General features: G+C 37.7%; 1 protein-coding gene across 1 annotated transcript in view; it reads right to left on the bottom strand.

Annotated features, from left to right (window-relative positions):
* The window catches only part of ARHGAP8 (Rho GTPase activating protein 8), a 57,612-nt gene extending 36,429 nt beyond the window's left edge, over positions 1 to 21,183 (bottom strand). The window contains 6 exon segments of the mRNA XM_042051136.1: positions 2,408 to 2,494; positions 4,693 to 4,824; positions 8,616 to 8,652; positions 8,655 to 8,702; positions 19,764 to 19,901; positions 21,147 to 21,183. Coding sequence (XP_041907070.1) covers positions 2,408 to 2,494; positions 4,693 to 4,824; positions 8,616 to 8,652; positions 8,655 to 8,702; positions 19,764 to 19,901; positions 21,147 to 21,183 — 479 coding nt within the window.
* Between the last annotated feature and the right edge of the window lie 2,504 nt (positions 21,184 to 23,687).

The raw sequence follows: 23,687 nt of genomic DNA, 5'->3' as shown, positions 1-23,687 counted from the left end.
TAAAATAATTTTAATAATTTTGTCCTTCACTCTAATAACTCTATTTGTCCAGTTGTTAGCAAATACAATCAATATGTAAAAGTACATAGGCCATGTGCTAACAGGTACCAAATGTACTAACAGACATGCCTCTTAATAATGAAATCTATTTTACATCTGCTATTTTTATCAGCAACATTATCTACAAATGAGTCTGGGCTATAATTCAGCAAAGCTAGGAAACAGAAAGTCCAGAGGATTTTTCTCCCTTATTTTTGTGAACTGGATTAATATTGACACTTAAATGAACAGCATAATTTTCTGAGATTAGTCTAAACTGGAAGGAGAAGGTACTTTGAAAAATGTTTAAATTGTACTACTCTAGTAAATTAACAATATTAATAAGTTTTAGTCTTTGATGGAAGTATAATTTAGCCAAATTGTACATGGGCCCTTTCACACTTAGTAAGCCAAACGTTTTTGACAAACCCAAACTACAGTCAACCTGAAAAGCAAAAGGCATTGTCAGCTATTAAACCACTTTAAGAAATAAAGAGGGTTTTTCCCTAGCTTCAGCTGATTCCTGATTTCTGGCTTGTGAACCTTTTCAGAGTTTACTCATACTTTCAATTATTTTGTCAGTCCCAGTGTACACACAGCTTTGCTGTTCTTGGCCACAGATTTATAAAAGACAGCAGAGTCTTACTAAATTACACTCAAAACAAGTATCTAGACACACAGTGGTAAAAGCCAAGTACAAACAGAAACAACCAATTGTGATGAAAACAGGGTGATCACAAGGTCAAGATGAGGATGCATCTAAGATGACAGTCATTGGTTTGAATTATTTATGAATTATGAATTATTTATGCTAGGTATGAATGCTTAAGTTTATCAGGATCACCCATTTTTCAATTGCCAGTGTGCCACACTTTCCCAGAAAAAAAATACTTAGACATAGTAAGATCCAGGGAAAATTATTATTTGCAATGGGTACCTGTAAACTCGTATTTTTTAAGAATTAGTAGGCAATTATTGCTCTAAGTCAAGTAGTACCGCTGTTGTCCACCTGTGGCTCCACTGAGGGCATTAACATGCACAGGCTGAAAATCACTGGTGTCCCAAAGCCATTTGCTTGGAGCTGTTCCCAAGGAGCTCTCAGCTAACTCTGAGAAAGAAGATGGTTTCAGCAGAGTATTGTAGTTCCATTAAGAATTTTTGGGTTTATTGTTGGGTTTTGTTTATTGTTTTGTTTGTTTGTTTGTGTTTTTTCTAGAAAGTTCCCATACCCATCCCAAAGCAAATGAGAAACAAACAAACCAACAACAGAAGTAAATCCAACTCCATTCCTGAGACACCATCAGGTACTGGACATCCTGCTTCTGTCACACTTTTCCCACCACTGCTCTGTGTCCTGGATCAGTGACATTTATTCTACTGCCAGTTAAAATAAAGATCTAGAGTTAGTCTTCTTGTTTCAAGAACAGCATATTCTAGAATGATTTTTAGCTATAATTACTTCTTAAAAAATTTTCACATGCACCTTAGTGGTCCTAATCTGTCTACAACTTAAATTTCCCTTTTCTAATTAATTAGCTTTCTAGCACTCAGAAACTGAATTGATTGCAAGTTACTGTAGTGGAAATTTTTGGTTGGTTCATTATGGCTTCTCAAGATTAGCTGTTTCCATCCTGCAGCCCCAAGAATATTCATCATATGATCTGCAAAATGTCAGAATTTCTTTGAAAGTGACAGAAGTTCAGAAGCAGAAGCTCAGCAAGCTCTACCATTCTTGCACTTAGCAGTGTTTGCCCATTGCTGGTGGTTCCTTGGAGACAGCACAAATTTTTACCATGCAAAGGAAAAGAACACCCAGTAAAATACATCACCTTCACCATTATATCCTTCTATTCAAATTCCTGTGGGCACTTCAGAGATTATCCATTGACTTTGAGAACATAAGCAGTGTCATTCCTATTCATCCCAACACTTCAGATCAGCCCAAAGGTTAACCATTCATCGTCCACCTTACTGTACCACCCAGTAACTCCAGTCACACACCCAGTTCCATTTTCCTAAGTGCTGTCAAACACAACAAAAAAGTCATTCATCGTTATGAATGTTGTGCTGTCAAACACAACAAAAAAGTCATTCACAGAATAACCACATTTTAAAAGCAATATTTACTTTAACATACCAGTAAAACTACTAGGAACAGAGACTCCCTTTTCTTAGAAAAAAAAGAACTCTACCCTATTATTCATTCCCAAGCTTAAACTCACCTTACTCTTTAGTTCAAGACAGTTTAAATGGGTATTGTGCTGTTACTTGACATATTTTACCTCAAGCCTTTTAAAAAGCAACTTATTAGAGAACAAACCATCCTTGAACTAAATGGGAATAATGTGTTCAATGAACTGCCAAGTACCTTATAAGAGGTTTAAAGATATTCCACAAAATTTTTATGAAGTTGGTTGGATGGACAACATACAGTGCTTTAAGGTTTTTCTTATACCTAGGAAAAGAAAACGAAATCGTTAGAAAAATGTTAAATGCCAGATATGGTAGAACTGAATAGATAAAACTGAATGGAAGGTTATTATTACAGGCATATTACACAGTATTCTTTTCAAATACATTAAAAAGACCCAATTCAGAAAAAATTGAATGCAAAATTAAGAAAAGAAAAAAAAAAGCCAATTTTAAAAAGTAGTCAGTTTTGACAATAGCCCAAATTAACTATTATGTTCCTAACCAGTGCCTGGTGTCTCACAGATTTAATATTAGGGAGACAGAAGGGATATTAGGTAATTTGGAAAAAAATACTGATAGGAGAATGAAGGATCTCTAAAGAAATCTTTGATTTAAAAAATTACTTTTTTCATATCCCTTTATTTTCTGCTTGCAGGACTTCCATGTTGGAAAAAATTTTTACATTTTCAGATACAGAATTTATACCTAATTCTTTAATTTTACCACTAATTTTGTCCTGCTTTGCTAGTAATTACTAAAGGTGAAGCCAACTGCTAGTTGTTTGATATTTCATTGCCCCTTTTGTATGAAACAAAATCTTCCTTCATTATTGCTTTGCTTGATTCTACAGTGTCATTTCATGATATCTAAACAATAGATTCTAGTTGGCTGAAACTGAAATGGAAACTAGGCTGCACAAAAAGACTCTTATTCAATAGTATTGCAAAATTTAATTGAGACATGCATATTGGAATATCTTGCTTTTATATATATATTTTTGCTTATTACTTTGCCAAGTTTGCTTCCCAGTAGAGACAATGATAAGGGAAAAATATGATCATGAACTCCAAAGGAAAATCTTCTTGTAACAGGTTATACTAAGAGGGGGAAAAGGGACCAACTCAAGAATTACATGAGTTTTTCCTTTTTGGGATTTTTGTCTAAGAGCCCAAAGTCCACAATAAAAACTAACTAGTAAAACACCCAAGTTGCTTTACTAATGTTTCTATTTTAACTTTGTTTTGCACCTTGAAGCAACAGCCATATGGTGGATGTTCTTCAGTTTCCTAGATTACAATGTCCAAAAGACTTTACTGAGCCTCTGCTGTGAACCTTCAAAGCAAGATCGGTTCTTTTGAAACTACTCCTGTTCAACATTTGTTTTCATGATGCTGGTTAATTACTCTTGTCCTTTGTACTCTCATCTGTCCTCCCTTCCCTTTGACCCCAGAAATCTGAAAAGGGCTATTTTTGTATCGGAGTTTTTTTTCCCTCTGGCTAGTACAGTACCCCATATGTGTTGGGCTGGGAATTTTGCTTTGAGTTGTCAATGACAGTATGCCAAGAAGTTCCAACTGTTAATAAAATGATGGGTTCTGCTTGGTGACCTAAGCCTCCACGTTCCCTTTGTTCTACTGTTTTCTGGATCAGGGTGGGGGAATAGAGACAGATTTTTGGAATAAATCAGTCTCATCATGCACTTGTAGGCAACAAAAAAGCCAATAAAAAGACACTGCCCATGTACTGCTTCTTCCCATAGCACAACTCTAAATTTAGCTTAAGAATTTCCCAAGAGGAGAGCAGTGCGATGTTTTGTTCTGGAATTGTCAGTGCATGTTAAAACCCAGTACTGCAGTCCAAACCTCTCATCAAAGACAAAATACAACAGACCTTTGCCTTTCCTCTCCTTTACCCAGTCCTAGAAAGAACAGATACATCATACAACCCGTATTCAGTCACGTTGCCTTCCTGAGGCCAACTTACAAACAAGTTACAATATGCAGACAAGTAAAAGACTGACTTCAATAGGGACTGGCTGCTCCATTGGTAACTTCACACTTTCAGGGAACAAACATCACTATTCTGGTCTCCACTATTAAAATGCAATTTATCCAAGAGCTTTGGCCTCAACTATACTATAACCAACTACTCCATGAAGTCCTGAACCACAGCCATCAGTACTCCAAAGTTCAGGTACATCCAACACAGATCTTGATTTTGTTCTGACGGCTTTTTATACCTTTGGATAACCACTGCAGCACCCAGGCCATTCCTCAGTACTGCACAGAAGACACTTAACAAAAGAACCAACAGCACTGACATCATTTAAGAATTTGCGATGGCAAAGTGAACTCAGTTAATTGTGGGTGGATCAGGACAGATCCACCTAACTTCCTTCATGGAAGTTATTTATAGACATTACACAGTCTGAAGAGTAAACTAAGTCTTTTAGAGACATACTTCTTGTCAAATTCCTTGTAGGCTGTTTGTAACCATTTCAGAGATGGTTTATTCAGACTCTTCAGGCCGTAGTGAAAGTAGACAACCATATAATCATTTCCTACATACTGGTCCAGAGTATACTTTAAGTACCTGAGGAGAAAGATAACACTTTGGTTTTAAGATAGTTTACTGGATGCGATTTTTGAAGCAGTAACTGGGAAAGAAAATGTGCTATTTTTGAACAGTATGGTTGTGACTGGAAATTCATGTTTGCTTCAAAGTATTTATCTAAGACGTTCATCTTGCTCTAGTAGCAAATAATTCCACATTGTTGCCACGCCTGAAATTTTAAAGAACATACTTAGTTACAAAAACTATGGTGCTCATGAATCACTTAAAAATGAAGACAATATAGGACTGTGTTTGTCAAGAAATTTTTTTAAGAGATGCATTTTAACTAAAAGCAACTTTTAGCTTGCTTTTTTCAGTCTTTGTAAAGTCCTTCCTTTTAGACAAGCAAACAGTGTCTTTTTGTATTTTCAAAACAATAAGATTACATTTTGGGCTTTCCTCTCAATTTAAAAGTTTCTAAATCCTTGAAAAATCCATTACCCCTAATTAAACTGCTCTTCTTGAATATATTTGTCTTTCCCTTGTTTGCATTGTGGGGACTGAGTTCTTACATCATTTCCCTTAAATTTAATTTAAATCCCTTAAAATTAATTTAAAGAACTACACTATGTATCCCATCTTGAAATAATACTGCATGTCTTATAAGCAGATTGCTGTATGTTCATTCTTTTACAGTATAGTTTAAGATGATTCTCATTCCCTTTCTCCTACAATTGAGAACACAGGATGGCCTATTACACAGCTCAATGACTCAAATAAAGCAATGATGGAGCAGTGCACTCTAGCCTCATTCCTTGCTATGTCAGATTTCGAATTTCTCATGTTATTCTCAATGCTATCTTCTTATTCTGCAACAGGCCCAGCTACTGCTCTTAATTGCATGTAAGTGGTTTTCATTCAATAAAGCAGATAGTTCCATGTGCCATTTACTGGGCTGTGACTATCTGCAAATATGAAGAACACTTTGACTATCTCCCTTTGCATAGAAAAGCCCTTCACTTCTTACCCTGTACTCCCACAGCCTCATTTATCTTATTCCCTCAGCATACTGTAAATCTTAGACTGCAAGTATATTGTGAAAAGGATTGCCGCTGCAATTATTATAATGCTGTTTTGATCCCTGACTTAAGTATTAATGGTATTTTAATGGTATTTTAATGGAAAAAGTAGTAGTGAGTCAATCAAGACTTTTTTTTTAAGAATGTGAAATTAAAATACACCTAAACAGATATTGTTACAGAGTGCCTTGTGTTTTATTTTACAGCATGTAAATTCCTTGTTACGTTGCATCCAGAAAACATTTATTTTTAAAAATAACCAAGAGTATTTTGGGGGCATATAATAACCAGTATTTTTCTACAGTCTACCTGTTCCAAGACTGTAACAGAATTGCAGGGACATTACAAAAGCTTTACCAAATCAATTCTTTAAGTGACTTCATCACAAAATATCTAGCAATCAGGGCCTACTCCTTGCCTACAGCTTTTTTTCAGAATTCAACATCTGAGTCTAATTACCTAAAACCAGATCCCTTGATAGCTATATTACTACCTTCACATTCAACACTTGCCTTCAGTTCTCTCTTCGGACAGATTTTCCAAGTGAACTTGATGTGGGCTCAGATACAGGAAAATGTGCTATGAAGAGCATAAAAAATGAAGCAACATGCTCTCAAAATCATTTCTTAAGTAACCTGTGTTTTAATCCCTCTCCACTTCTGACAAGTTGAAACAACAGCATTTCTGTCCTTTCCAATGGTGGGGGTTAAAAGGTACTCAAAATTTTGGCAATGGAGGCTGCATAAGAGCTCCAAATAGGTTTAAAATGCTTAATAAGGACAGGACTCTCAGGACAAAACAAGTCTCCTTGCAGTGACAAACTACGAGGCAAAAACATGTCCTGGTACCTTGCTGCAGCAAGTTTATAAGGAAGAATGTTGTTAATTTACATATTCACAACCCCTTTTAACATAAAGAAACCAAAATTACATACATATAAAAATGTTAAGCATAATGTACTGAACATAATGCAGATAATTTTATAAAATAGAAAACCCACTAAGATGCAAATAACTAAACAATGCTCTTCCTGAGTGATTTAGGAGATAAAGTATAGCAAATTAAAGCAAACACAGCTATTCATGAGAATATATATATGCAGCACTAAATTGCTAGAATTTCTCTTTCATTGATGCACATTGTCATAGGTTAGCAAGCATAGTCCCGGAAGGGACGTCCTTGCTAAGGGGTGCTTACAGTTTCCTCTGGGAACTGATAGAACCTATCAGCTGGCCAGTTTGAATATGGACAATTCTCTAAGCCACTTAAAGTTGTGATCACCTCTGTGATCCACATTTAAGAATAGGCAAACTCCCCCTCCAAGCTCTCTCTCGTTTCCGGCGCTGGGACAGGTGGCTGCGGGCCCCGTGTGGGGGCCAGCGGGCCCGGCCAGGCCCTGCTTGGGCCAGGCCGGGCCGGGCCACGGCCATCCGGGAGCCATGGACCTGTTCCAGCTGTGGAACCCCCCCCCACTGCCTTGCCGTGGGCAGCCGGAGCGGCTCGGCTCTCCCCCCTCTCCACTGCGATAAGAAAAATTCAACATTCCAGCTGCAAAGCTGCAAGGCCGAGGTGAGATTAACCCTTTTTATTGCTGTGAAGAGTTGAAAACCTGAGGGAAGAGAGAGAGGAGATGCTTAAAGCTGAAATTCTGTTGTGAAGCTATGATATATCAGAGTATCCCGTTGTAATTTCATGAAGATATGGGGGGTGGAGTGTTCAACTCGTAAGCAAAAGCACCTGCGCTGAGATAGGCAGATGCTGACGCAGCTGTAATTTCATGAGAAGTTTGGACAGGGAGAGATGAACCAGATGAGGACTTTTGCTCCAAACGGGAAAGGAGAAAACCTCAGTCCCTAGAGATGAACCAGATGAGGACTTTTGCTCCAAATGGGAAAGGAGAAAACCTCAGTTCCTAGAGATGCTCCCAGAGATAGTCGTAACGATGAAGATGATGAAGACCCTTTGCTCCCAGGGGAGGAGAAGGGCCTCTGTTTTTGTTTCTGAACGGCTCAACCTTAAAATTGTACCCCAAAAAACTTCAAGAGTGGACCCTCGAAAGCAGTTGCGGGAAAAGCTGCAAGTCGGGGGAAAGGACTCACACGCAGGCAGAGAGACTCCTCTTCCTAAATGGACTGAACAATATTTGGAAGTGGGCGGCTGTCTCATTGTGATAATGTTTTCATCACATGAGCAAGAAGAGACTTCTCTTTCTAAATGGACTGAACAAGGTTATTATGGAAGTGGTAAACAGACTGAACATCTTAAGGGTTATCTTTGAACATTGTCAGTGGGAGAAGGGAGGAAGGTGGGGGGAGGAGGAGAGTTCTGAAGGTGGTATAATTTTTTTTCTTCTTTTAGGTCTGTTAATAAACTTCTTTATATTCTTTCAAGTTTGGTGCCTGTTTTGCATTTCTCCTAATTCTTATCTCACAGCAGATAAACAGTAATGAGTATTTTGGACCAAACCACTACACACATCATGATTTTTTTTTTTTTAATACAATAAGAATTTGTCAATAAAATCAAGACAGCAATTATGAATTGGTTCTTCCAGTAGAGACTCCAGGTGAGTTAACTGGCAGTTTAATCTACATCTCATTCACTTAATATTAACACTAGTAGGTCTAACATCCTTTTGTTATTTCACTCCTTGCCTATTGCTTCTCCTCCCTGAAAGCTCATCCCCCTAGCAGCAAGCTAATAGAAGTTCTTGTGTAAAGTAGTCCATGCAGGAGATTAAAAGCAACTTACTCAAGCAACCTTGTGTGATTGAGTTGATGGGATGGGGAATGCGGCAGCAGCTGAAGGCTATCACCTTCCTTCCAGAACTGTCATCACCTGGCAAACAAAACAGTTAGTAAAGACAATACTCATTTACTTATGGGACCTTGGGTATCTGAAAGGATGGCATGGATCTTCTGATATTGGGGCTACCTCTATCTCCTGTTATTACCCAGAACAGCCCATGAAATTTCACTGCCCAGTCACATATTACATGCAGAAAGTTGGGCAAATAATAAGGCAAAGCTCAGGAAGTCATATGCAAATAGTGGTGGTGGTGCTCAGCTCCAGACAGGGAACACTTAGATCCTCCTGGAGCATTCAGCTGTGGAAGAAAACAGGCCTGCTTTCCTTAGTAGTCTTGGCAATAACATGTTTTCAAACTCCTCATTCATTATTTCTGAAATTCATTAGAACACAAGCACTTTTGGCATCTGCTTTGTCACACATGTTAAGTTGGATGTTTTTAACCAACTTAAGCTTTCTTAGATACTCTCTTTCAGAAGCACTGCTACACTAACCTCACATTAAAACACAACAGGCAAGGGGCAAGGCATACAAGAATGATTTGCCTAACCTGAAGATCTGTAGGTATACATCCCTTAGTCCCTCTGACAAAGCATGTATTGCTGCATTCAAGTTCATTTGCTCTTTGACTCATGACATCTTCACCCACACTGTCTGTACAGACAAGGCTGGTGTTCGTGCCATGCCCACCCCACACCCAAGTTAAACACCCCACACCGAAAGCCAAACAGAGGTTATATCATGCTGTAGTTGTTTGGTCTAAAATACTCATTACTTACTTATTTACCTTCTGTGAGATAAGAATTAGGAGAAAAGCAAAGCAGGCACAAAACTTAAAAGAATATAAAGAAGTTTATTAACAGACCTAAAAGAAAGAAAAAAAAATCAGACTAAACCTTCAGAACACTTCTCCTCCCCCCATCTTTCCCCCTTCTCCCACTGACAATGTAAAAAAACAACCCTTGAGATGTTCAGTCTGTTTGCCACTTCCATAATAACCTTCCTCAGTTCACTTAGGGAGAGGAGTCTCTCTTGCTCATGCTATGGAGACATCTGCACAAGAAGATTCTCTCATGGCTTCAGTATCACGAGACTGCCAGCTGGGTTGGTTCTCTGCTCACATGTGAGAGTCCCTTCCCCCGACTTGCAGCTTTTCCCACAACTGCTTTCAAGAGTCCAATCTTGAGCTACTGGGGTACCATTTTAAGGCTGATCTGTTCAAAAACAAAGGTTCTCTTCACCCATCTCTGGGAGCATCTTCATCTCTAAGAATAGAGGCCCACCCCCTTCCCTGGGAGCAAAAGGGTCCTCATCATCTCTAGGACTACCTTTGGGAGCATCTCTAGGAACATAGGTCTTCTCCTTCCGATTTGGAGCAAGAGTCCTCATCACTTCCATCTCTCCCTGTTCAAACTTCAATTACAGCTGCTTCAGCATTTGCTTATTTCATTCCAGGTACTTTTGCTCACAAATACAGTTTGAACGCTCCAACCCCCCCATGCTTTCATGAAATTACAACAGGTACTCTGATATATCATAGTCTATCACCACCATAGCTTTACAACAGAATTTCAGCTTCTAAGCATCTCCTCTTTGTCCTCCCTCAGGGTTTCGGCTCTTCTTTCTTTACTTAATGTCTGCAGGCTTCATCTGTTCTGGAGGAAACTTACAGCACTAAAAGGGTTAATCTCACCTGGGCCTTACAGTTCGAGTTCGCTTATCGCTGTTGGTCGCATGATCTTTGCCGCGCAGCGGGGCAGCTTCAGTTGTATCTTCAGCCGCAGTGGGGAGGGGGGAGTGTGTAGAGCCGGTCTGCACTGTCTGCACGTAACAGGGATGGGAGAGGGCCGTGGATGGAACAGGGCCACACGGCTCCAGGATGTCTGTGTCCCAGTCTGGCCCGGGCAGAGCAAGGCCCGGCCTGGCCCTGCTGGGCCTCACAGGCCCTGCCCAGCTGCCTGTCCCAAGGCCGGAAGCAAGAGAGAGCTTTCCTGGGGTTTGTTCATTCTTAAATGTGGACCACAGAGGCGTGTCAAGCTTTTTAAGTGGCTTAAAAAATTGTCAGTATTCAAACTAGCCAGTTGAAGGGTTCTGTTAGGTAATCGAGGAAGCTGTAAGCACCTCTTTGCAAAAGAATCACTTCCGTAGCTATGCTAACCCATGACACATGCTCATACTAAAGGTCATTCGGCACTGAAGACTGCGAAGTGTTAAGATTTTAACTTGTATCTACATGAATGATACCATTCCTTTTAAAGGAATACAGAAACATTCCAGGAAACAGTTAGACTGAATTAATCACATTTAATACATTCTTGGTCTAATTCCCATGTTCCAGCTAAGGGATATTTAATATCCTTCTTCTATTTCCACTTCTATTTCCTATGCTTCTATTTCCACTAAAACACCAAAGTTTGGCTTTGATATTAGTAGGAGTACAAGAAAGTCAAGGGGTTATTATTTATAATTCTGTTATTCCCCTTTCACCCCCAATTAAGTAGCTGTAATGAATAAACAAAAAAGAGTAAAATGGGGGAAATTAAATCTGCAACAGAATCAGAAAATTTTATGAATACATAAAATCATATGAGCATTATTATGACAACTGGGTAGAACAGCTTCAGACACCTTAAACCATGCTAATTTGTATTATTGATCAAACTACTTCATCTGCACAAACAAAACACTTTCCAGCATTGCAAACACACATTTTCCATGAAAACCCACCACTGATACCATATACTTCATTCAACTGAGGAAGAGGTGGCTGTCCCCACCTGACATATGACATGACTAAGAAAAAAAATCTTGTATTTGCCTTGTCCAGTTCGACAGTCATAATAGGACAGCAACTATTTAAACCCATTCCATTTTGGGTGCCAAAGGAGAAAAGAGAGGGAAGCGATGAGATTAGCAATTACTTTTCACATAGGAGCATGGCCTGGGAGACATCTTCTGCATTATCAATTCCAATCCTGTGTCATCACAAGGAACTGTACCAGATAATCCTTCCATTGATTTGTCAAGCTTATCTTAAAATCCAGTTAGGTTTTTTCGGTTTCATGCTTCTCCTGCTCACTGATTTGACAACTAGCAACCCATTTTCTCAATTCCAGTCTGAAAGTCATTTTCAATTTGTACAAATTTGTTCTTGTGACAACATCGTTCAGCTGAAGCAGTGCTTCTCATTCAGCACTATTTATCATCCCAAAGGACTCCGGGCAATAACAACATTCCCTCCCAGCCCATGTTCTACTGCTTGTAAACAGGTCACACCTTCTATCTTTCCCCTGATATTGGTGTTCTCTACTCTGCTCCAACCTGAACATGTCTTTCCCAAGTGACAAGAGTTATATGGTAAATTTCAGATGAACATCACACAGAGGACTTAAAAAGCTTTCCTAATGATATTCACATTATTGTCTTTACTGAGAAAAAATGATGAAGTAATAATTTAGCTTCACAGCTACAGCTGGATTATCTCTGATAGCCACCCCACTCTTACTTCACAGAAGATTACTTCTTTCTTTTTTTAAATTTAAAAAACAAAGAACCTTTCCCTATTTGCTTTAACAACCTCTAAAGGTCTATTTCAGCTTGAATTTTGGTAATTATCACTTCAGTCCTATAGTTTTAGACAAAACTGGCTGACTCTTTTCTCCTGTTCTTTTTTTGGCTGGCTATTTATTTTTTTTTATCTTCCTCAAAGGGGTTTTTTTCATACCACAAGGTTTGATGTCCCTTCCTACACTAAAAATGAACTCTGACTCCTGGGTTAAATAAGGTGCTTGAGCACCACTAAAGAGCATGCAACACCACAATTATATGTACTCAGGTATGTCAACATATTGCTCTTAAACAGACCATAATTTATTTCCTGAAGTTAAGTGTCTTGTTTTATATTCTCAGAGTACTTATAAAGGCATTATAACGTGACATGTATTAATAAGAATGATGTATTAAAATTAAAACATTAATATGATTTCTTTCTAAATCATGGCTTGTTTGTGAAAAAATTGCTGTTACAATGCACTCCAGGTATTTTATCTGTTAGAAATAATAATTTATATGAGCACAGTAAAGCTCCCTCAGGAAGGCAGTGACCTTGGAAAATGCCTATTGCATGTGCCAGAACATTTGCTTTCCAGTCCAATGCAGTCTGCATTCTACGCATAGAATTTTTACCCAAAGACATGAAAGTTTGAAAAGTAAAATGGGGAGTGGCAAACACAAAGAAGAGTGTAACTGGAAGTATGATGATTTCAAACCTGAACAGATTGTATTTTTCTACCAGAAACCCATACTTCCCAACAACTTAGAACTGAAAGACGCCTCATCTTCTACTGGGAACAAAGGAAAAAAGAACTGCAATTTCAGATTTGCTCCTTGATATTTCACTTTCAGGTCAAATGTGTAGTTTTGTGTTCACGTACTTTATTCCCCAGTTTAATGTCACCAGACATCTTCAGATCAAAACTTCTTTTACCCTCCATGGAAAATGTGTTCCTCCCTTGATCTCTCTGCACTGGTTTTGGGCTCCAAATACTCAGGGCACATTCCCAAAGATTGAGGGCACTCACACTCCTCCTGCACCTTTCTAAACATCCCTCATGCAGAGGAAAGGTCTGATAGACTTTGCTCACACATGGGTAGAAGGCTCCTGCCTTTGGATCAGGCACTTGCTGTCTCACAGCCACATTCCTGGGTAGGCTCAGGATTATGAGCTGTGTGGTCATGGAGCCACTCCTAGAAACACAGTACAGAAACAGCCTCCTCCCTGTGCATGATGAACAAAAACAGGTGTGGAGAGTGGGCTGTCTACACAGAGATTTACATACATTATAACACAACCTATTTACTGCAGTTTTATTTGTCTGGATTTCACTGAAACAGACACGAATCATACATCACTTTTGATATCAAACTTGGCAGTAGGAAAAAAATGTTACAGTAAGACACAGGGCAGGGCAAGAGGTGAAGGAGATGGTACCTTTTTTTAATTAAGAATTTGGATGCACAGCATTTCCTAACTGCTTCTTGCAAATTAAAAGGATTTTTTTTCTAATGAAAGAGCTCATTCCAATTCACAAATGAGATATTTCAACTGCTGTAATTTTAACATTACTTTTTCAAGAGATTTTGTTCTGATGATGTTAAACATTACTATTTTACAACTGAAAAGTGAATTATTTTAATTTACCGAAGCTTGTTATGATCACTTTACAGCAAAACAAGATCCTCAAGTCAACAGAAGTTTTCTGATGGGTTTCAATGGAAAAAGAAGTAGGGTCAAAATCCAGGGGACTTGCCACACCAGTGAAAACACTTGCTCTCATATTTGTTTCTTTAATAGAATTTAAGCTAGGGAAATGAACTTAAACTTCAATTACACACTGGTAAATGGTGAGACAAACTATGCTTTCAAGCTTCCTACTCTCTACAATTCATGGAAATACAAAGTCATTAAGAAGTCATTGTGAAACACCTGTGTTTTGCCTAGGCCGAGTAATGGACAGTAAATACACCCACAACTAATCCACTGTGGTTCTCTGTCCATCCACAATGGGAAACTTCTTAGCCAGTTAAGAAAAAACAGTCAAGGTAACACAGCTGAGTCTCAATATTAACAGGAGAAGCTTCTAACTTTGGGTGTAGAGATGAGACCTCTTTCCCTGGCATTGGTGACCTCAGCTGATGATATGAAAATGTAATGCACCATATGTTATGCAGCTTAAGGATGAAGTATTAAAATAGCCACTGTAATGTTTATTCTTTGGGACAGAGACCAGAACCACCATGGAAATACAGAGAATTACACCAACTCTAAATTCCAAGAGTCAACTCATTTTGATTTCACAAAGTTTCTTCTTTGCATTCATTCCTCTGGATTCTACCCATGTCCATGTGTACTTAGAAACCAACTTCCTATGAGAGGATTGCACCTGTACTGCACCTGGCTAGTTCTGGAAAGTGCTAAAACTGCAATTAAAATCAAGTACATGCTCAGGTGTCTTCCTAAACAAGAATGACTATAAGCAAACTTTCAGGAGACTTCCCACATCAGGAACCTCCTTATTCCCCTCAGAAAGCCAAGATTCTTCATCAAAGATTTCTCCATGAGTAGTTTTTCTCTTAAAATTTGTATAAGGAAAATACTTTGCCATAAGACCTTTTTTTCGGATCAGATGAAAGCAAAGAGACAGCTTGGTTTCTGATGTACTTAATTATTTTCATTTCATCTGTGCTCCTCTTAAGGTCTGTAAAGTAAGTTGAAATGAGGATGAGTTAAAGTAATTCCTAAAGTCAGCCTCTCTAATGTCCATACAACTCTGGCTGACCCTCTGGACTAGTCTGAAAAAGGGCGCTGAACATCAAAACTACTTTCAGTGATGCAAACCCAACTATTTTGATAATTCAGAGAAAGCATAAAACAAAATTTAAGGAAAGCAAATAAACAACAGAATAGTCAAATAGAAACAGAATATAATTTAAATTGACTTAGCAAAGGGGAAGCAGACTAGGCTTTTCTTTTACATGAGGTGTATTCAGGTGTAGAACGACCTGTGATATCCAAATCTAAAATGAGTTGACATTCTCATCTGAATTTGGCACTTTAAGTCATCATTTATTTTAGCAAGCCTGTTGCTCAAGAAATTATGGTTAAAGGAGATGCATTATATTTTTTCAAGTTCATCAAGAAAGTATGTCCATATATTTTGATATCATTAACTCAGTTTTGTCTTTAAAAAAGACACTATAACTTATAGTCGAATGTTCAAAGAGAGAAATGCAGTAAATAAGGATTTATTTCCTTTCACATTCTGAGAAAAACACATGCAGAACTTGGAAAATCCAAATTCAACTTCTTCCTGAAAGATTTGATCCAAAGTTTCAATCACTCAGACAAGTTTCCTCTTCACTAGAGCAGAAAATATTTTCCATAGATAGTAGCCTTTATTTTGGAGCTTCTCTAGCTACTAAGAGGAAAACATGACGACACCCAAATGGTTTGGACATGCTTTGTAAAGTACAAAGCCCACATTAAAATCTGCTCTTGTGCTACAAATAGGTCAGGAACCAGAGCCCTCAGCTTCCTTTGTGAAATCTGCCCAGGTCTTGGGTATCTCCAATTGATTTGTTGCTTTCCCCGAAGGGATACTCCTGGAAGAAAGTCAGAGATACTGGTTTCAGGAATACACTTCGGAAATTCAAAAATTGAACAAAGTAAATCTTTTAAGAAAAGGGAAAAAAAATCTTTGAACACAGTTCTTTCCTGTGGCACTGCAATTTACATACCACAGACCTGCTCCTGAAGGTATTGCAAGAAGTAGCAAAGCTGTCTCTGATATGATTGAAAACTATTAGAACTTGTGCCTTAGGCTGTGGAAGCTGACAGCTGTTCAGAAAGTCTCACAGACATCGACTTGGACACAATCCCTATATACCCTTGAGAACTTGATTTTACCCGTGAGAAGCCTAGTATCAATAAGAAGCAAGAAACCATAAACAACTGATGAAGAATGTACAGATGCGCTAGGGAGGCTGTTATTCGCTTAGAATTGTTTTCTAATGGGTGTTAGCTGCAAGTAACCAGTAGTTTTATGTGGTGTTAACGTAGAAGCCAATAGAGACACAGCACGAGTGCCTAACCACTGCATAAAAGAGGCCTTATAGAAATAAAGGGCACATTTGCCATTGCCTGGAGTTGTCAGTGTATATATTTGTCGTGACCCATCTCTACAGCTACATTAGGCTTATTAGATAATTCACTACAATTTTTCCTTACATGTTGAAAAAACTAAATTACAACTTTACCTTTGACAGTCTGATCCACATCCTATTCTAATCAGTTTCTAATGCACTGTTTCAAAATCAAGGGGCATGAAATCAATTAGATCTTGAAAAAAAATATGGACAGTCTCTACAAAGACCTGGATACCTGAAGTCTTTAAATAGAAAAGCAACAAAAGGCTCAGGAGGAAAATAAAGATTAAAACAATGGTGGACTTGGATTCCATTAAAATTTCTGTTTAATACATAGAAGAATGTAACTGGCAGTTTATAAAAGCACAAGCAGCAGAAACAGAGTCCAACAAAATAAGCACATATTCAAAACAAGGTACTGCAAAAAGTTGTCACCAATCATATTATAGCAGCCAACCACAGAAAATAAGGAAGTTTGATGAATCTGATATGCTTATATGTCCCCTCCTTTTTGCCATAAAGAAAAATAATCCTGAGTTTGCTTTCAGGCAAACAGATTGAAACTTCTCCTTCAAAACAGAAATAAAAAGAACCAGCACAACAGCATTGTTCCATTTACATATGCTTAGAATTGTCAGCTGCACATTGGGATTTGTGACATAACTAAGTCTGTAATTAATAAACAATTAACTAAGTTCACATGTTTTTAAAATGTTCTTTTTTTTCTTAAATTATATTTTTACACTGTATGAATACAACTCGAAAAATCTCCTTTGCATATAGTCAAAACTCTTGTTATGGAAATCAGGTATAAGTAATTTTAGTTTATGAAAAGCAAGAAGGAATTCTAGTGTGGGTTTGGTCATTTTTTAAATAACTGTTGGAAACTAGATGACTGTAATAGATGGATAAATTACTGCAAATATTTTCACCTAAAATATTTCTTTTTCTTCAGTCATTTCAAGCAATACATCTCATCTTTCAATCACCAAATAAAAAATTAACAGCTTTCTGAATTGCTTAAACACAGCAATGATTTCAAACACTGAACTCATACTTTGTCTTACTCAAAAATATGAAAGCTATTACAAACTAGGTACAAATTGTTTAAAAACTATTTGTTTCCAAAGGGACTGGCATCTTCCAAGAAGGGAAGGAATCTTTTCCTTGTTTGAATGTTAATCCTGAAAATATTCAGACCTGACTCCATACCATTAACATTGGGATAGGGAGGTCTTGTTTTGTGAAGGTGAAGCATGTCCTTGGGTATGATCTCACCTTTCCTGTGTTCTGCACTCATTGCACACCTCTGCCTTCTCCTCTTGCATCCTACCTTGGAGCTATTTTGGAGGCTGCAGGCATAGGAGTCTGAAGCACAGCACTGGCTTGTGCTTCGCATTTAAATTGTCCAGCAGACTTGCAAACCCCCACCAAGTATTTCTGGCTGAAATTGTAGGTAAGGTCACTCTTTTCTGGGCTTAAACATGGCCAGGGAATTTTTTCCCTCTACAAAAGATTGCAGTGCTAAGGACAAAACCATCAGAGGTAATCCAACATTTCAGGCAAAATTTGCACCAGTGAAATTAAACCAGGAGTACACCAAAGGTTTGGACTTTATTCCAAGTAAACACTGATACAAAGCAAGTTCTACAATGAAACTATGGAAGCTACAGGTAGGTCTCTTTAAAAAACACTTTCACCACACTATACTGGAGCATATTCCCATTCTTTAATAAGGCACATGCTTAGAATGAAGCCAGGCAGGGCTGCTCAGGAAAAGGCAGGGAATGTCTCCTTTGTCAGTCGAGGTTGGAAGACTGCCAAGTTCTCCCCTTTCCCCTGGTCTGGAGGGATGGAGAAAAGGAGCTTTGTCTAAGCAGAGGCTCAGGGAGTTCAGCTCATCACCAGTAGTCACAATGATTCCCACAAGGACCTTTTAGAATTAACACCAGCTAAACCAGACAGATACCCAGTGCTTACAACTTCCAGGCCAGCTTTACGCAAATGAAGGATGAGGAGCAACAACAAACATTTACTAAATAGCTGCGCATAATTGAAGTTGCAGCAGTAGCAGTAGCAGTAGCATAGCCCAACATAATTTGATGCTGAGTATATTATCAGGATAAAAAAAGGCTTGAAGATCTCTTTTGATATGTCACCATGTAGCACTGCCTAATAGAGCAGGAAGAGGTTCTTAGGTGGACAGTTACAGTGGCTCTGGTGCATCCAGCATGCGTTAACACACCTATCACACTTTCTCAGTTTGATTTCACTGATTTCATTAACAACTTAAATATCTTGGTATTTTCCCCATACTTGAGAAACATCCTCATGAGTTATCAAGATTTTGAATCACAAGAATGTAAATATGTTATTCCCCTGCTTATGGTTTTGAGTCTTACATTGGGGGCTTCGTTTCAAACAAGGTAAAAGGTGATTATTACCACGTGTATAACTAGCTTCAAGGAGAGAAGTTATTATGAGTAAATTCCTCTTCCCATTTTCAGTCAGAAGTCAAATTACCATAGATTTCACTGCCCTAGAGCACTGGTTTTGCTAAACTTGATGTTTACTTGTTTATGGCTCAAATTCAGGAAGGTATCTATGTATTATAATCTGAGTTCATCATTTTCCTAGGCTTATATACCTAAAGTATAAAATACAAAAAGTGTATACAATGTAACACAACCTTAGATGTCATTAGGATGAAGATTAAATATCACAATTAGTTTCTTATTATACTAATTTCTTTAGTTTAGGATTGTGATTATTAATGCTATTTTATCAAGTACATTTATACCAAAAATAAGCCAAAAGAAAAAAAATATAGGCAATGCACACTTTAAAGAGGTGCTTTTATATCATAAATACGGCTGCATGTCTTATATGTTGCCAGAATATTTTAAAAATAAGTAACTGCAAACATTAAAGGATCCGATATTGAAATATGCTATGTATCCATAATTTCTCTCTAAGCCACAAGAGAAATCTAGGTAATAAATGCAGTTAAAATTCATGTCAACTGTTTCCTTTCTGCCTTTTGTTAGTTTTTATATACCTAACTGATATCTCTTTGTTGCACAGCCTTTCCAGGGCAAACAAGAAAAATGACAACACTTCAGGTGATTTAGGAAACAAAGCCTATCACAAGTGAAGTACAGAGGTGTCACAGTCACAGTTAGGCCTTAGATCATAAGATATTGCTGTAGTTATATTTTAAAGCAAGATTAATTTCAAATATTTGGCTCATAATTCATCTACAGATGAGTGCACTTGAGGATGAAGGCTGAAAGCATCAACATGATTCCTATGTATGACCTTGAGTACAGTAAAGAAAATGTGATAATGTGTGTAGTAAGGTAAAACCATAGGATTTTCCAAACATACCTGCCAACTGGATGATGCCATGTCTTGCAACATCATAGTAGGGGTGATTGATATTTAGCTCAGGATTCTCAAGTGGTGAAGGCAGAAATGTTTCTTCCTGTTCTGAGTCTGTATCATCCATTTCATCTTTCTGCAGTTCTAAAGGAGCAAGCGAGAACACAGAAGTGTTCATGAACAGCGAAAAACTTCTGTCTCTGATACACCATTGAAGGGTTGAATTTTAGCTCAGTTTGACAAAACCACAGGTCTTTATCACTATCCATTGCAGTTACAAGTCAGCTTCTTGTTCTTTACACTTTCTCTTGTGTGGGAAAAGAAACTCTTCAATACCCCAGATCTATCTTCACACACTCCTTAAGATTAATATCTCCTGTGATGCTCACAAAAATCTCTATGACTGGACAGCTGGCATGCTGAGACCTTGCTATTCATGACTGCTGTTGTTGTCTCATAATTTTTTACACTTCCTTAATCTGCCTGGATCCATCTACAACTTTCTGCATTTTATTTCAAGGTTGCCCAAACAGAGAAGCCGAACTTGCAGCTGCTGCCATATCCATTGACAGCTACTCCACATTAACACCTCATGTGAACACTCTCCAGAGCAGATTCACAGCTTACATAAGGGTAGCAAATTGCAAACAAATCTCCATCTCACCTTCCCCAAAACCCACTGTACCCTTGAAATGCTTTAACCTTCTGAACCTGGAATGGGCAAGGCAGCCAAGTGTCCATCTGAACCTGGAATGAGCAAGGCAGCCAAGTGTCCATCCAGCATATACTCCAGCTAGAGGCCAAGTAAGGGTGTAAATTACTGCTCAAAAGCCCAGTAAAATCTCAGTAAAATGGGCAGCCTTCTCCCAACTTCAGTAGATTCTGGACTAGATACTAGAAGTAATATATACTCAATACTGAAAAGAGCAACACTGTGTTAATCTTGTTCCAGGACTTTCTGGGTTTGTTGGGGGTTTTGTTTCACACCCAAGTTTTTTCCAAACTGTTGTAAGATTAAAAAAAAAGCTCATACTAAGTACATATCCAAATGAACAGAATCTGGGGTAATTAGTAATAACTAATACACAAGTGTCTTGGTGGCTTAAGAGAAGACACAGATAAAGAGAAAAACTAACGGTTTATGGTGCACCACCTGCAGTACATCATCCACCTCTTTTTATCTTGCAGGTTTTAATAAGGTAGAACTAACATTTTTATCTATCAATTTGGACACTTGGAAGAGTCTGCTGGACATGGTGCTGAGCCATTTTGTCTGAACTGTGCCTTTGCTAAGAGAAGTTGGACCACATTACTCCTAAGGTCCCCTTCCAACCTGGCATTCCATTATTGTATGATCTATAACATTACTAGTGTCACATTAAAAAGTACTAGAACATTTTGTCTTCTCATCATCTGCATAGTTCATGTTCCTTGACCAACATGCAGGGCACACTAGGGCAGAGAAAATAAATAATGATTTCAGACAGATTTATGTGCCAGCAGCTAGTAAGTTTTAGAGAAAAACTCATATTAAATATTTTGGAATGTTTTCCACTCACAGTTTCTCAGTATCTTTCTATCCTGCAACCAGCCACATGAAGGCTTTATTGTCTCATTTTTAACATTATTTGTACCAAAAAAGCATTTCACAAGGATGAAACATGCCACTGGTGGCTGGGCTTCTCCAAAACACAAAGGATTCAGCAACATGTGTACCACTTTTACATTTCTTTATGTCTGAATTCACATAAAAGCCTTCTCAGAAAATAAATCAGGAAAAAAAATCTGCCTTTAGACAGACAGCATTAGAGTCCTCTTCATATACACAAAAATGTTTAAACTCCTATTATCTCCAAAACGTGTATTTTTCTACCTTTTAAAAGCTTATCATACATAAAAAGCTACACTAACCTTAACTGAGAAAGTATTCTTTGACTTTACTGAATGGTTTTTCCCCAAAAGCTGGGAAGAATAATAATGCAAACATAATGCAGTAGGTAAATTCCACAATTTTTTCTTTGTAAAAATATTTAAGTCATGTTAAAGCTCAGAACAAGTAAAGCACTATTTTGTTTATTAGGGGTTTTGCTTTTTTTTTTTTCTGTTCATATCTGGGCACCGTAACCACCTAAGGCAAGAAAGTTCCAAAGGGAAAAGAGAAAAGGAAATAGTAGATGCTCATCTGTGAGTATGTGAAGTGGGAGCTGTGTTATTAAAAGTGGAGAGTATGCTCAAAAATACAAAAGAAACAACCAATCTGACTTTGAGATGTTCCAAAGTGTTGGGGTTCATCCCCCCTGCCATGTAGCCCTACAAAAATAAACAAAGGAAGCTATCATCACAATGTGGCACATTTTATGTGCTACACAAATAGCAAAAGAAACAAAAAACCCACCCTAGAAATCCTACTGCCCAGTTGTTGTACAGGAAAAACCTTGTTGACATTTGGCTACCATTTTCTTACAAGAGTGTTATAAAAGTATTGTAAAACTGCAATCTAAAAAAAAGAAAAGCTATGAATTAATAACAAAGAGTTCGAACAAACAGACCTTTTTTTATTTCAGGGGGGTTGTTCCTCAAAGTATTTAAGTATTACACAACATTAATGACAAATATCAGAATTTCTGACTAATTCACTCCTGAAAAGAACTTAAAACTTTTTTTTTCTTGATGTAGATGTTGATATATACACTCCGTACCCTCACACCAGGTCACTTTTCTATAGCAATTCTAAGTTTTATATACCTCATACTTCACATGAAAGAGCTCATGAAAATTTCAAGAGAGCGCTAACATATAAAAAACCCCCACAGTTCCTGTGTGTAATCACTGCTTTTTGTCAAAGATCTGTGCTTAGCAAACAGAATACTAAGGAACACACTCAAAATTATCATCAGGACCAAAAAACAGGATTTAGAGGATCTGTTTCCCCAAGCAGCTGCTCCAAAAAGCAAAATGAGTACTTCCAAATTAGTACTTCCCTTACATTAAAAACCCAGAGTCAGGTGTGGGGGTGAGAAAGAAATTGAGCTTTTAGGCCTCTCCTTTGAATTTCTTTTACCCCCTTGGTTTACATCAGTTTGGTATGATCTGAACATGTTAAATAAAAACAAAATGGGCAAATTCATGGCCTGGTGGTTGAAAAAAGGCATACACAAGCATGTCTGCCAAGACATTAGATTTTGTATTGCTCCTTCAAATCACTCAAACTGGGAAATTATTTTGGACCAAAAAAAGTCCAGACAGTTTGCCTGCTTGCTGCAGGTTCTACCACTTAGAATATTTTCATAAACTTACCAGGTATTTTGTAACAATCTTACTTGTTCCTTGTTGAAAATAATTAGGTCCACTTACAGGAAACTCAATTTAATTAAGTCCATACACACAGGGGAAAGTCCCATTAAGTTCAAAAAAGAACATTATCCCATTTCTCACTGAGCACTGATATTCTTTTAAAAAAGAGCACTTCTGGGTCAGATTTGTATTACTATTAAAAATGCATAGTGATTGATAGTCCAATTAGTACTTTATTATTGATAGATATTGATATTCAGATATTTCTAAGATTCACAGTTAGTAACTGATGTGATAATGTATTTTTTTTAGCAATTAATCTGTACCAGGTATGGTAGATTATTTAGTGAGATGGCTTGCTCATAAGTACTTGGTATATTATCTGCTTATCTGCACCTGTGATGGTCAGGAATAAACGATGCATAAATAACTACTGTGAATGAACAAAATTTAAATGTGTTTATGAAGCCAAGCTGCAAAAAAAGGAAATGAGGATAAAATAAGGAAAGCTGACTTCTTCTATCTTATCTGAATATTTTCTCACATTTGTTCCTAAACAAAAGGTTTACATTTTGTAGGAATGTAAGGACTTGAAGAAGTTTTCAAGGACCTGTGAATTCATACTTTCAGAGCAAA

Source organism: Corvus kubaryi, unplaced genomic scaffold (genome assembly GCF_017639235.1).
Source record: "Corvus kubaryi isolate FWS band 111438036 unplaced genomic scaffold, C.kubaryi_AGA036_p1.0 74, whole genome shotgun sequence".
NCBI lineage: Eukaryota > Metazoa > Chordata > Aves > Passeriformes > Corvidae > Corvus > Corvus kubaryi.
The sequence above is the reverse complement of the archived record's forward strand: the minus strand, read 5'-3'. Positions and strand labels throughout refer to the sequence as shown.